The sequence below is a fragment of the Puntigrus tetrazona genome, chromosome 14 (genome assembly GCF_018831695.1).
Source record: "Puntigrus tetrazona isolate hp1 chromosome 14, ASM1883169v1, whole genome shotgun sequence".
In the NCBI taxonomy this organism is placed as follows: domain Eukaryota; kingdom Metazoa; phylum Chordata; class Actinopteri; order Cypriniformes; family Cyprinidae; genus Puntigrus; species Puntigrus tetrazona.
Window position 1 is genome coordinate 8412596 of NC_056712.1, and position 12352 is coordinate 8424947.

The following is a 12352-nucleotide window of genomic DNA, read 5'->3' on the forward strand; positions in this document are numbered from 1 at the left end:
CTTCTGACGGCACCCATTCACTGCTAAGGATCCACTGGTGAGCATATGATGTTATGTTACATTTCTCCAAATCTGTTCCCATGAGAGAGGGGAGTTATTGCTTTGAGGTCGTTTGCCGCCGTGCTACAAATAACCCCATAATTACGGAGAATAAAGAGAAATATATAAATAAATCTGTGACATGGCTGGGGCGCTTTATTTATTTTTTCATCCAGATGAATGTTCAAACCTTCCAATAACCTTTAAAATCTGAACAATAGACTCACCTTAACAGCGCACGGCATTCAAGCGCTGTTTGTGTGCATATCAATGAACAATAATCTGCCGGTATAAGACTTGCATCTTATTTTACCACAGAAAGGGCTTTTGTTCGGTAAAGAGGGCTTCAGGTTGACACAAATGCACTCAGTGAAATAAATGAATCGCATTCGTCAAGGAAAACTCTAGAGATCAACATTTTCTGACATACACCATTTTATAACACATGCAAAAAACATGAAACAGCTTTGACAACCTATTTTATTTTCAGAGCGCGACCTGACAGCATAGATAATAAATAATATACCGGAAAACCAGATAGTGAATAAACCCTTGATTTTGGTTATATTTTATAAAATGCGTCATTTGTCTGTTTTTTTTTTTTTTTTTTTTATGCAAATATTCCAGTTCAGTCTAGTATCAAGTTTGCATTAACGGTGCATAAAGATTTAATTTTGGTTTTGTCTTTTGAAAATCACCATCATTTGTCTGAACATAACTAGACCACGGATGTCTCTGTTTATGATAATCATTCTAAATATAGCGTTACTGATTCTACGGCTGAAAGTATCAGAACAGCCCCGTCCGCGCGCTGTTCATTTCTCAGCTCTATCCGTTCATACCAAGACTCTCTCTCACTCCATCTCTCACATCTGATTTCATTCTAGCTGAAGGGAAGGAAATGGTGTGGGCGGGGTTAAAGTGGTGCGGTCACAGATGGGAGGTGCAGGTTGCGCTGGAGGTTCAGGTTTTTCTCTCTGTTCTCGAGCCGGAGGGGGGGATTGCGCAGGACTCAAGAATCCAATATCAACAGCGGACACAGTTCATCCACCTAACCATCCATCACCAAACACTGCATCATTTACACCAGCAGAGAGAGAGAGCTGTGCACTGATATTGGAATTTAAAGGTGACTCTCTCCTCGCTGAGACACAATGATCCTGCACCTGATAGTGTTCGGGTTAAATTCCTCTGATCAGATTACATCGAATCTCACCTGAACCTCGACACAAACACACTTTACATTTAATCAAACAATCGCAATTAGTTAGATATTATTTAGATTATGATCATTTTATAGCTCTCTAGTCAATGGGAGGGTTTCAGACACTGTTGAGCATCATCTTGATCAGTATCTTATAAGTATGAAAATCTTTTATTTCAAATGTTTTTTTTTTGTCTGCTCTCAGATTTCACTTTATTTGAGATCTTTTTGGGTTTGTTTGTTGCTTGTCCAACTTTTTCCGTTAACGGAAGAACGTTTCTCGTCTTGTGCTCAAATCTCTTATGGTGTACTGCAGGGCTCCATTTTAGGTCCTCTTCTTTTTGCATTATATATGCTTCCTCTAGGTCTTACTATTCAGAGACACAACACATCCTATCATTTCTATGCCGATGACGCTTTGCTTTATCTCCCTGTCAAAGGTGACAGCTCTTCTGTGTCGAGTTTGCTTGATTGTCTGCATGGCGTTACATTTTGGATTTGTTCTCCACAAAAATAATTGTCTTTGGCCCATCAGTTCTGACCTCTGACACTGTCAAGCACCTTGGTCCCTGCTCCTCTAAAGCGCAAGTCAATGCTATTTTTGATTCCACTTTATGTTCTAAAAGCAGATTAACGTCGTTGTCGAGTGGCACTGCAAAAATACTTTTCTAGCTTTGATTTTTGGTCTTGTTTTTGGTCAAATTCTCCGAAATTTTTAAATCAAGAAAGATTTTCTTGACCAGTAAAAATTATTGTACTGTTTTCAGGAAAGTCGGGAATTCAAAATTTCCAAAATTGAGTTTTTACTTAGAACGAGCAAAATAATCTGCTAACAGGATAAGCAAGCTCTTATTTCATACAGAAAGCAAGATTTTGCTTTTCTGAAAACAAGACAATCATTTTTACTTGTCTAAAAAAAGTAAACTTTTTTACTTGTCGTTCAATTTAAAAGTAAACGGTGATGAATATCTCACCTTTGAGGAGTATGTGTGTCCGTCGGAGCCGCACACCAAGCTGGAGTGAACTACAGGGCATGGCCTACATTTCCCATGATTCACAGCTCCCATCCAACGCTTATGCGGGGGATTTCCTTTCCTGGGTTTAATGCTACAAAGACAACGAGAGAAAAGTTCTGCATGTTAAACTTGTTATTTAGTACCTCATTGTGAATCCTACAGCAAGACCGGTTTATGCAACGTGCGTTATAAAAATACAGCAAATAAATGTCTTTTAAATTATATTTGACACATCATCTGATTCAATAAGTGGCCGGATTTTTCTTGTGCAGTATGATAACTAATCTTATTACCCTGCAAAACTAACCCGCCGTCCTATATTCCCTACAGTTAGCAGCTCATCAATTAGCGTACTGAGTTAACTCTCATTACCTGCAGCATCGTGCCAACGGCTCAGTCAGGGTGCGAGCGAAATTACAAACAGCCAATACTTCAATCCGAAAGGGATATTACAAGGAGATGAAATCTTACATAACACCAGCTGATCAGATATCACACACACACGCACGGTGGAGATAAGAAAGTGACAAAAGATGTCTGTAATGTCACTTCTGTTCACACTCAAAATGTCAATATCTCACAGACAGCGTGAAGCGTGATCATCTCACGGTGATAAACAAACATGATCTCTTTCTGTATCTCATGGCTGACAGAAGCACTTTAACAGATCGGTGACATTATCAGAGATTTGATAAACGCCTGTATGTTTGTGGCACTTTTTGATATGAGACTGGTCACCAAGGCTGCATTTATTTGATCAGAAATACAGCAGAAACAGCAATGCTGTGAGATATTATTACAATTTTAAAATAACTGTGACTATATTGTGAAATGTAATTTCTTCCTTCGATGCAATATGCATTATATTTTTCAGGATTCTTTATATATATATATATATATATATACACACAACAACAACAAACAAAAACAAACAAAACTGTATTAGATGTTTATTGAGTCAACCCATTACAAATTTTATTTATCATATACGAAGGAGTTCATTACAGTCTACATAATATTTCCAAATAACCTTGAAAGGCCTTATGCTGTGCTAATGACTAGCTGACTGCACATTTCCTCACTTATTACATGAGTGCTTACCACATAAATAAGCAGACATGAATTATTGATTCGAGTTTAAATTATTACGTGAGGGGAAAGAGAGCGTGGAGTGACACAACTGGAAACTCGCACAGCTCTTTAGGAAATCATTTGAGGGGGACAATGGTCAATTTAGCAGCTACAGTTTAGCGTCATTATACAAAAATATTGGCGAGTGGAATGCTGCGGGTGACCAATCACAGCCGTGTAATGAGCTCACCTCACTGCCAGGCCTGCTGAAGCGGTCCGTCTGCCATATTCACAGACATTACTGAGCGGGAATGAGCAGAATCTGTCTCTGGTCACTATGAATTCCTCGCCTCGCTTTTAGTCTATATTTGTTGAACTGCTGGATACAGTCTAATGGGTTATATTGCAGCACGTTACGGCACATTATATTATGAGTCTGTGATTCACACTTCATTTTGTTATATTGAAGTATATTTGTAATATCAGCTCAGCGATGAGGAAATTACACTGCTGTGATGAATCTGTTCTCAAATCAGTCTTACGGAGCAAATACAGTCTATCTATACATGAGAATAAATCTTCATAATTACACTCCGGTTGGATTTATCCTTTTAAAATGTCATCACTAACGTTTAATAAAACAGACAAGTTTAATCAAATAAAACAGAAATACAAAAAAAACCCCAAAATATGTCTTTTTTAAAAAATACTTTAAAAAAACATACAAAAAATGACTCTGAATTAATTAAATAAATAAGGACAGGACTTTTTATGTTTGGGTAAAAATAAAATAAAATAAAATGTAAAAAAAAAAAATAAATTGTTAAAAAAGTTGTTTTCAAAATTTATTAGATTAGATATGCTTGTTGATTATTAAAAGCCTAATTAAACCAGGAAAAGTAAAACAAAAATAATAAATGATAGTAAATGAAAATAAGGCTTCAAACATACAATTATTCTTAAACTTTCAATACATTTTTTGTTAAATCATATTAGTTCCATTATTTTAATTAATTCTATGTCTTTTGGTTACATTTTTTTTAAACAAAAAATGAACAAAAAATCCTGAAAATTTGTATGAGCACAAAATTATTAAATCTGAAAAACTACATATACTTTTCACTGCTGTTCTGAATCTTGTCCCAAATCAGTCTTCCTGGGGCAATAGAGTATGCATCCAACCAGTATGAGCCTCTCTTCATTAATACACTTTAAATTATTTTATTTGAAATTTCTGTGCTAAAACCTAGTGAGCTGCCTATTTGGACGCGTCCAGATCCAAAGCTTTATCAAAAAGTAAGTAACAATATAATCAATATGGTTTTCCTGGACTGTACAGTAGCATCATATGTTACATATCCTGCTACAAATCAGCCACTTCATTTCAGATAGGATTCTGCCTAAGTAGAGCACTACATTTTGGAAAAGTGCCAAGTCACGAATAAAAGCGGCAAGTTTTAGACATGAAGTGCTTGTTTTTTTTTTACATGTGCTTTAACGCTAGCAACATCAGCTCCTTTTTGGCAGCACATGTACACCCATTTGCCAGATTTTCTCAATAATTAGTGCAAAAAATCGTGCAGCTTCCATTCGGATCTACTCATTTTGTTAATCTAGCAGAACTCTTCATACATTCATGTATTATGTAGCGCAGTGTTTTAAGCGGTACATTAATGATCAGAAGCAGCAGCTACACCTCATGGGCTGGTCATTATGACAGCGTTATCAGCCGCTAGCGGTGCGTTTGTTTCTCAGGCAGACGTGGCATTTGGCGCGCCAGGGTGCACTTTGTGTGTGCATATGTAAGGGGGCGGTTGTAATTTAGCTTGTTAAACTCTCGGACCTGCTCGAATGGCCATTACACAATTAATATTTGTTTGTCCGGACATGAGGGGGCGGAGTCAAGAGCACGGAACGCTATTCCCTCGACGTTCCGCTGTCGCTATGACGACGACGACTCACAATAGACAACGACGGAATGACATACCTCTGAGCCCGATTACACACAAGGACACACACTCATTCATCTAGTAAATAAGATGGAAATTATTTGTAACGATGGTTATGGAATAAAAGCTGAAGATTTGTTAGAAACTAGCCAATCAGAGCTTCCAAAGTTTTAAGGGATTGGCTAGTTAGTCACTTTCACCACATCAATAAACTGGCCGGCATAATCCAAGCACAGGGCTTTTTAAACTAGGGTCTGGGGAAAAAAAGAAACTAATAATCGGATCTAAATAAATTTAAATAATAGAAATCATTTTAATAAGTAATAAATAAATAAATAATATTTTGAAATACTTCAAAATGCATGCATTTATGAATTTATTAAATTAAAAATAATTTATTGACAAACAAAACCTAGCACTGTGTGGTACAGAATATTATACATTAATATTGCAGAAACTAAATATTTTTGAATAATATTTTACACATTTATAAAATAATCTTTACTCTTTATGAATAAATGTATTCCTGCCTGCATCGTCGCACTGAATAAAATAAAATAAAACAAAGTAATAAAATGTGATTTTTAATAATTGTAATTTGATTTAAAATTATTATACTATTATAAGTATAATTATCTATTTAAATAAAAATATTAACACTACGGTACTAGAGTGAGTAAAGGAAAAAATAATAATGAAACATTATAAAGTAAATATCTTAAATTAATAAAGTAATATTTTTCCACACACATTAGGATATTTTTATAATGCATTAAAATATGGCTGCCTTTTAAATGTTAGAATGGGGTCCCATGCATAAGGATGAATATATAAATAAAATAAAACATAAATAAATTTAATTTAAATAGTTTAAACAATTACAAGAATGAATTCATGGTTAAAATTAAAATATATTTAAATATAAACAAATTTACCCATGGCTTTTTGTACTAATTTAATCTAACATTAAAAACTAAATATTTTCCAAATAATATTTTTCACATATTTATAATAATATTTTTTTAACAGTATAAATTAGGTAGACTTTCACATTTTTGCATGTGGATGACTGCATTAAAAGACTGAAAAACCCTGCCCTAGCAACCACTCAGCACAGCTGTTGGCAAACTGCACAATCTAAACAATCTTCAAACTGGTCAGCATTTGCCTTGACAAACGTTTCTTTTCTAGCTGATTCTTCCTTGTCGTGCGATTGCGGGTCTTACCTGTGCTGTGCTGGTTTGTGATTGGCGCAGATGGCCGTCTGGAAGTCGTGGCTCACACACACTTTGTGAGGAGGGCAGCGAACCTTCATGCACGGGTCTTTAGTGCTGTCCAGCCCTGAAAGACAGAGAAAGACTTCATTTACTTCGACCCTGCAGCTCATTTGATCTCTGATCTGTGTTTACGTCTCTCTCAAACACAAACGCAGTCTCTCATCTTCTATATTCATGTTCTTTTGTTTCGCTTTTCCTTTCCAGGAAAGAACGACAGAGCAGATTCAGTCAGATGGCATGAAAAGAAGCGAGAGAATCTGATGGAGGAGAGGAGAGCTTTACTCTGGCAAACACACAGGAGAAACAATGCAGCAGCCTTCTGGCAAACGCTTTATCATCTCACACACACACACACGGTGCCGACTTTGAGCAATAGCTCAGTGTAAACACTTCCTGACAAATGGAGGAAGAGGAGAAACACTGTCTCGCGAAGGTAAAATGCGGCTCCTCCAGCAGGAGGTAGGAGGGTGAGGAGGAATAGCGCGGAGTAGTGTGCGGAGATCATTACGAGAACTCGTGAGACATTCATCTCTATCAGGAAACATTAAACACACACCTTTCCTCAGCCATCTATTACAGTGCAAATTCAGTTTCAAGCCTCAGACATATACAGGTAGAGCTAACATTTAGTGTGTGTGTGTGAGCTAAAACACACAGGTGGGTTTAACGGAGGTCAAACACTCCATCACTCCCTCTGACCTTCACATGTCTGTGTGTGTGTTCATCGGGGAAGTTTGATGCCAACCTGCTGTTCGTCTGGAGCGCTGCCATGCCAACTGGCCTTCAAAACACACACACACACACACACACACACAGCTCTGATCACTGCTGTTAACTAAATAAATACCTCTTATTTCGAGGAACCGTTAATTAATATGAAACATCTGTCTTCTTTTATTTCCCCTCATGTTGTGCTAAATCTTTGGCATTTTATTAAAAAAAAGTTACAATGATAAAACGAGAAGGCACTGATTCAACAAAACCACAATAAGATGAAACGGTATACAGGCATCTCTACTCCTTTTTCTCTTGGAGTAGATGTGCTCCTAAGTTGAAAAAGTGAAAAAGTTTTATTTTAACCCTGTAAAGCCCACTGTTGCAGAATTACAGCATCACTTCTTTTTATTTTTTTACTTGGATGGATAAAACTTAGATCTCTACCCTCGACGCATGGTCTACCACACCTTTATCTACTACAATATACACCCACGGGGGTTCAAACTATGGATGAGAGCTGAATCTCTGGCATCCTGTGACTTTGGTACAGAATTGTGTACCTAAACCCAGTATCAGTATGGCACCGATACCTAAGTAACCAACTTTACCATACCTGAACGTCAAACCCAACAAATCTTTGTAGTATCTTGAGTGTGCATGTTGTTTTCACATTCTGTCTTAACATAAAAGCATGTGAATGCAGTAATTACACGTCCTCTGACGGGCAGCAGATAGCCTTTCGTTAACTAGCTAAGCTAAACAAGCTTCAGTTAAAATGCCTAAAGCTAAACTTCCCTTGTATTCAAATTCTTGTTGTCCAACAAAAGAGATCATTATAACCTTTTTACCCCACAATACCAAACAAATGCTTCTTCTTCTAAGCTACTTCTCTGGATGTATGGCTTTTTCTGTGCGAGGTCGCCATCTGGTGTCCCGTATGAATGAGACCGACTATATATAAATATCAATTCAGGCACCGTTTAGGCACCCAAACTGTTGTAAAAGTATCGATTTGTCACCGGTGTCGAAAAAAAACAAAGATATGCAACTCTAGTATCAAGAGTGTAGATGGAATACAACAGACCGAATCTAAACTTGGACTGTCAAGTGATGTTGTGATGAAGCTCGCCTCCACACTTCCAGATGGTCAAAACGACAAGATCTACACAGACAACGACTTCATCTGTGTCCCACTGGTAGTCAAGCTCCTCGAGCCTGGAATCCATTATGTGGAAACAGCGAGGCAGGTATGCCTACCCAACTGCATCCTTAAAGATGAGAAGAGCTTGAAGAAAAAGGGGAGAGGAAGCTTTGATGTCCGAGTGGAGGGGAACCACAACATCTGCGCTGCCAAATGGTAGACCGGTTACATTTGTGCCATCCTTTGCTGGACCAGAACCTGTGAAGAAGATTCTGTGCTGGGACAAAGCCACCGAAACCATCATTGATGTTGAGAAGCCTTACACTGTTGGTACCGAGAACAAACACACAGCAGGTGTAGATTTGTTGGATTAATTTGCTTACAAGTTCCTCGTGAAATCCCACAGCTGGTACATTCACATCTTCTAGCACACTATTATACTTTCTGTGATTAACGCCTGGCTCCTCTAGAAGCAGAACTGTAAAGCTCTCATCCTGGTGAACATAAACAACACAACACCCAAGAGAGGACGACTATCTTCAGGGAAGAAGAACACATTCACACAGACGGTGACATCAGGGAGCCCTTTGCGTGCTCAGAAGAGGCCATCTTCAACAGATTTGAGTCACCCAGCCAAGAGGTCATCGGACCACCCACCACTGGATGTACGCAGACATGATTGAACATCACCCAGTGAAGATGAAGGGAGGACGCTGCAGACACTGCAATAATAGATACACAAACACAAATATTCGCTCACATGAAAATAACTGTCTCAGGAACTATCACTACAAATAAAAACAGACCAGACAGGTAAAAAACAATTGCTCTTTTTTTCTATATTTGGGTCTTACAGGGTTAAAAAAGAGAGTTATATATATATATATATATATTTTTTTTTTTTTTTTTTTAATGAGAAGTTGAAATTAATATGAACTAACATTCATATTTCTAATAAATAGCCATTGTTTTTTCATGTTAACTAATGTGGCTAACTAATGTTAATTGAACCTGATAAGTGTTACCTAGTTTGAAAATAAACAGCTCATTAAATCAAGTTTTAATCATTTCATTATATGGTGAAGACTAAAGCGAATATAAATATCTAAATGACTGTTTGAAACATTAACACACTTCAGAAAGGAGCGCAGCTGCTTTGTTTACAGGGTTACTGCATGTCTGCCTCTGTCAGCGCCCTCTTCTTCACTCGTTCCACCTTTCTTCTCATATGTGCCAATTTAAATGAAATCATTGCCTTTTTGAAGTCCGGTAACCATATGAGCACTCGTGCTCCTAAATGCATCTTAAGTCTGATGTAAAATCTCCTGAAGTTAAATAATAGATTTGTGTTAGTTCCATGTTTAACATGTCATTTGTGGAACATTTCCGCCCACGCAGCGGCTCTTAAATATCGTTTGTGCTTTTGTACGTTCAAACACATTTCACTAAGCCAACAGACCTGTGAGAACTAACATTGTTTGACAGCGCTTACATCCAACCTGGATCCAATGCCGTATTTGTATATGCAAATGAGGTGGGAAAGATTTGCAGTGATTAATGATTTAAAGTTCAGTCTGTTCCTCAAATAAAGAAGAATATAGTGCACATAGTAAGTCAACTTGTCTGCAATCCAGACGTTCTCCCACTGTATAAATGCACCTTCTCTTCTTTAGCGCATCTTCCTCTGGTTTCCCTTCTGTCTTCTGCTGTCAGTGTTTTGTGAGGGAGCGTGTGTTTTTGCGTGTTTAGAGATGTACATGCCTTATTAATGGAGTTCAGCCCTCTCTCGACCCTGTGACGGACGGAATGATTTGATATTTTCCTGCATATGTGATTCAGCCGGTGAGGGCGAGAGAGATGGGAGGAAACGAGAGATGAGGTGCTGGGAGCGTGTCGGAGGGGAAGTGAGGACACGCTTTACCGGCGGACAGACACACGCATACATACACAGATTGCGTGATGCCTTTCATAGCATACAGGGATGGGATTCTGTCTGAAGGACATTCTGCTTTTGTGCTTTATTTATTTATTTTCTCCATAGCTGAGTGTGTGTAGTTAGCACAGGGTATAATGAAGTGAATGAGGTTGAATAGAGGATGGAGATACAACCTTTTTGAGAAATCAAAAATTAAGGTTCAATATAGTTACATATATACAGTATCTTAACGGAACATGATCTTTACTTAATATCTTAATGATTTTTTGTCATATATATATGTGTGTGTGTGTGTGTGTGTGTGTGTGTGTGTTCACGGCACCCTAAATCACTTTAAAAACTTCACACTGGACTTCAAGCAGCTTGGATTCGGCATCTCTCCAGTCTTCCTCTGGACTCCAGACCTTGATCTCCAAATGAAATTTACTTTTATCTGAAAAGAGGACCTTGGAGTAACAGTCCAGATTTTTTTTCTCCTTAGCTCAGATAAGATACTTCTGATGTTGTTTCTGTTTAGGAAGAGGTCTTTTCCTAAAGACGTCTGAGCGGGTGACACTCAGTCCACTTCTTTTGAAAACTGTTGACAGTTTTCTCAAGCTTGCTGTCATCCCTGTTGCTTGTGCACCTTTTCCTACCCGGTTTCTTCCTTCCAGTCAACTTCTCATTTAATATGCTTTGATACAGCACTCTGTGAACAGCCAGCCCTTTCGGTAATGGCCTTCTGTGACTTAATATCTTTGTAGAGGATGTCAATGATTGTCTTCTGGACCAAATTTTTACATTAAAGTAATGAGAATTTAGAACAAGCGTGCACTTAACTGTAATGAAAAGAATATTGAAAACAGAAAAACTCGAAGCCAAAAGTAGCACCTGTACTATTATATTTAGCACGCCACTCCGCAAAATGAAGGAACCGTACTTTCTAGAAAATCTGAAATGAAGTCTCTTAGACTGTGATCTGACCTGTGACAGAGGGGTTTGTCTCAATTACAGTTGGATTCAAAAAAAAAAAAATGAGTATAAAAACTGATATCAAATCACTCAGAAGTCTGTCAGAAATCCCTGAAGCCGTTTCTCTCAGTCTCTCACTTACTGCACTTTGCATTTGCAGGTTGGCGTGTGGGTCCAAGAACGTCCAACGTAATAAATCAAACAAAATAGCAGAAAAATAGACTATTGATCTCCCGAGGTGAGCGGATGTATAAGGTGAATGAATGTAAAGCTACGCATGTACAGCACAGTGATGCATTTCTCTTGTTACTGGTCTACTGTGTATTCTTTCATTTTGTTCAGTTCTCTTTCTATTACAACGGAAAACAGGTCATTCATATTCAGAGACGAACCCCAAACACCCTCACTGCAGGGTACGAACGTGTGTGTCGAAGAGGGAATGAAAATAAGAAAGTGTGATAGATCCCAACTGATAAATGTGAGATGAGAGCCAGAGAGAGGGAGGATGGGGGATATTTACCTCTTCACACTTTTCAATTCCAGGCCTGAATGAACAAATTCAGCTCCTGTTTAACCAAGCAGTCAATTCTAATCGACAAACAGCGCACGACATACGCACTTCACCTATAGTATATACTATAAACCGCACACTGTTTATTAAGCATGGTATGCGCGACTATGTGTTGCAATAACGATATCCGTTTCGTGCCGCAGTTCACTACATCGAATGTTTGAAATATGAACATTTGCTGAAAATGTCCTCACCCTCGGGCCATCCAGGAACAGATTCGGAGAATGTAGCGTTTCATCACTTGATCACCAATGGATCATTTGGGGTGAATGGGTGCCGTCAGATCGAGAGTCTAAACTGCTGATTAAACAAGTCCAGTCCAGTCCAGCAAAAACTGTTTGTAAGAACTGTTCGTAAGTTTTTGGGTTTTTTTTTTCTTTAAAGGTTTGCTTATGGCTTAAAATAATTCATAATAACATAATAAAGCATCCTCTTTTGGAAAAGATTTTTGTTTAGAAGATTTCCGGCTTTTAAACAGTT

The 12352-nt window shown here is 37.9% G+C and overlaps 1 protein-coding gene across 2 annotated transcripts in view; it reads right to left on the bottom strand.

Moving 5' to 3' along the window:
• Positions 1 to 12352, bottom strand: part of spock1 (SPARC (osteonectin), cwcv and kazal like domains proteoglycan 1) — a 150490-nt gene that overhangs the window by 31350 nt on the left and 106788 nt on the right. For both annotated transcript variants that reach the window (XM_043257922.1, XM_043257921.1), the window contains 2 exons: positions 6506 to 6620; positions 2218 to 2350 (listed from right to left, as the gene is read on the bottom strand). In XM_043257922.1, coding sequence (XP_043113857.1) covers positions 2218 to 2350; positions 6506 to 6620 — 248 coding nt within the window. The remainder of the gene's footprint in view (positions 1 to 2217; positions 2351 to 6505; positions 6621 to 12352) is intronic.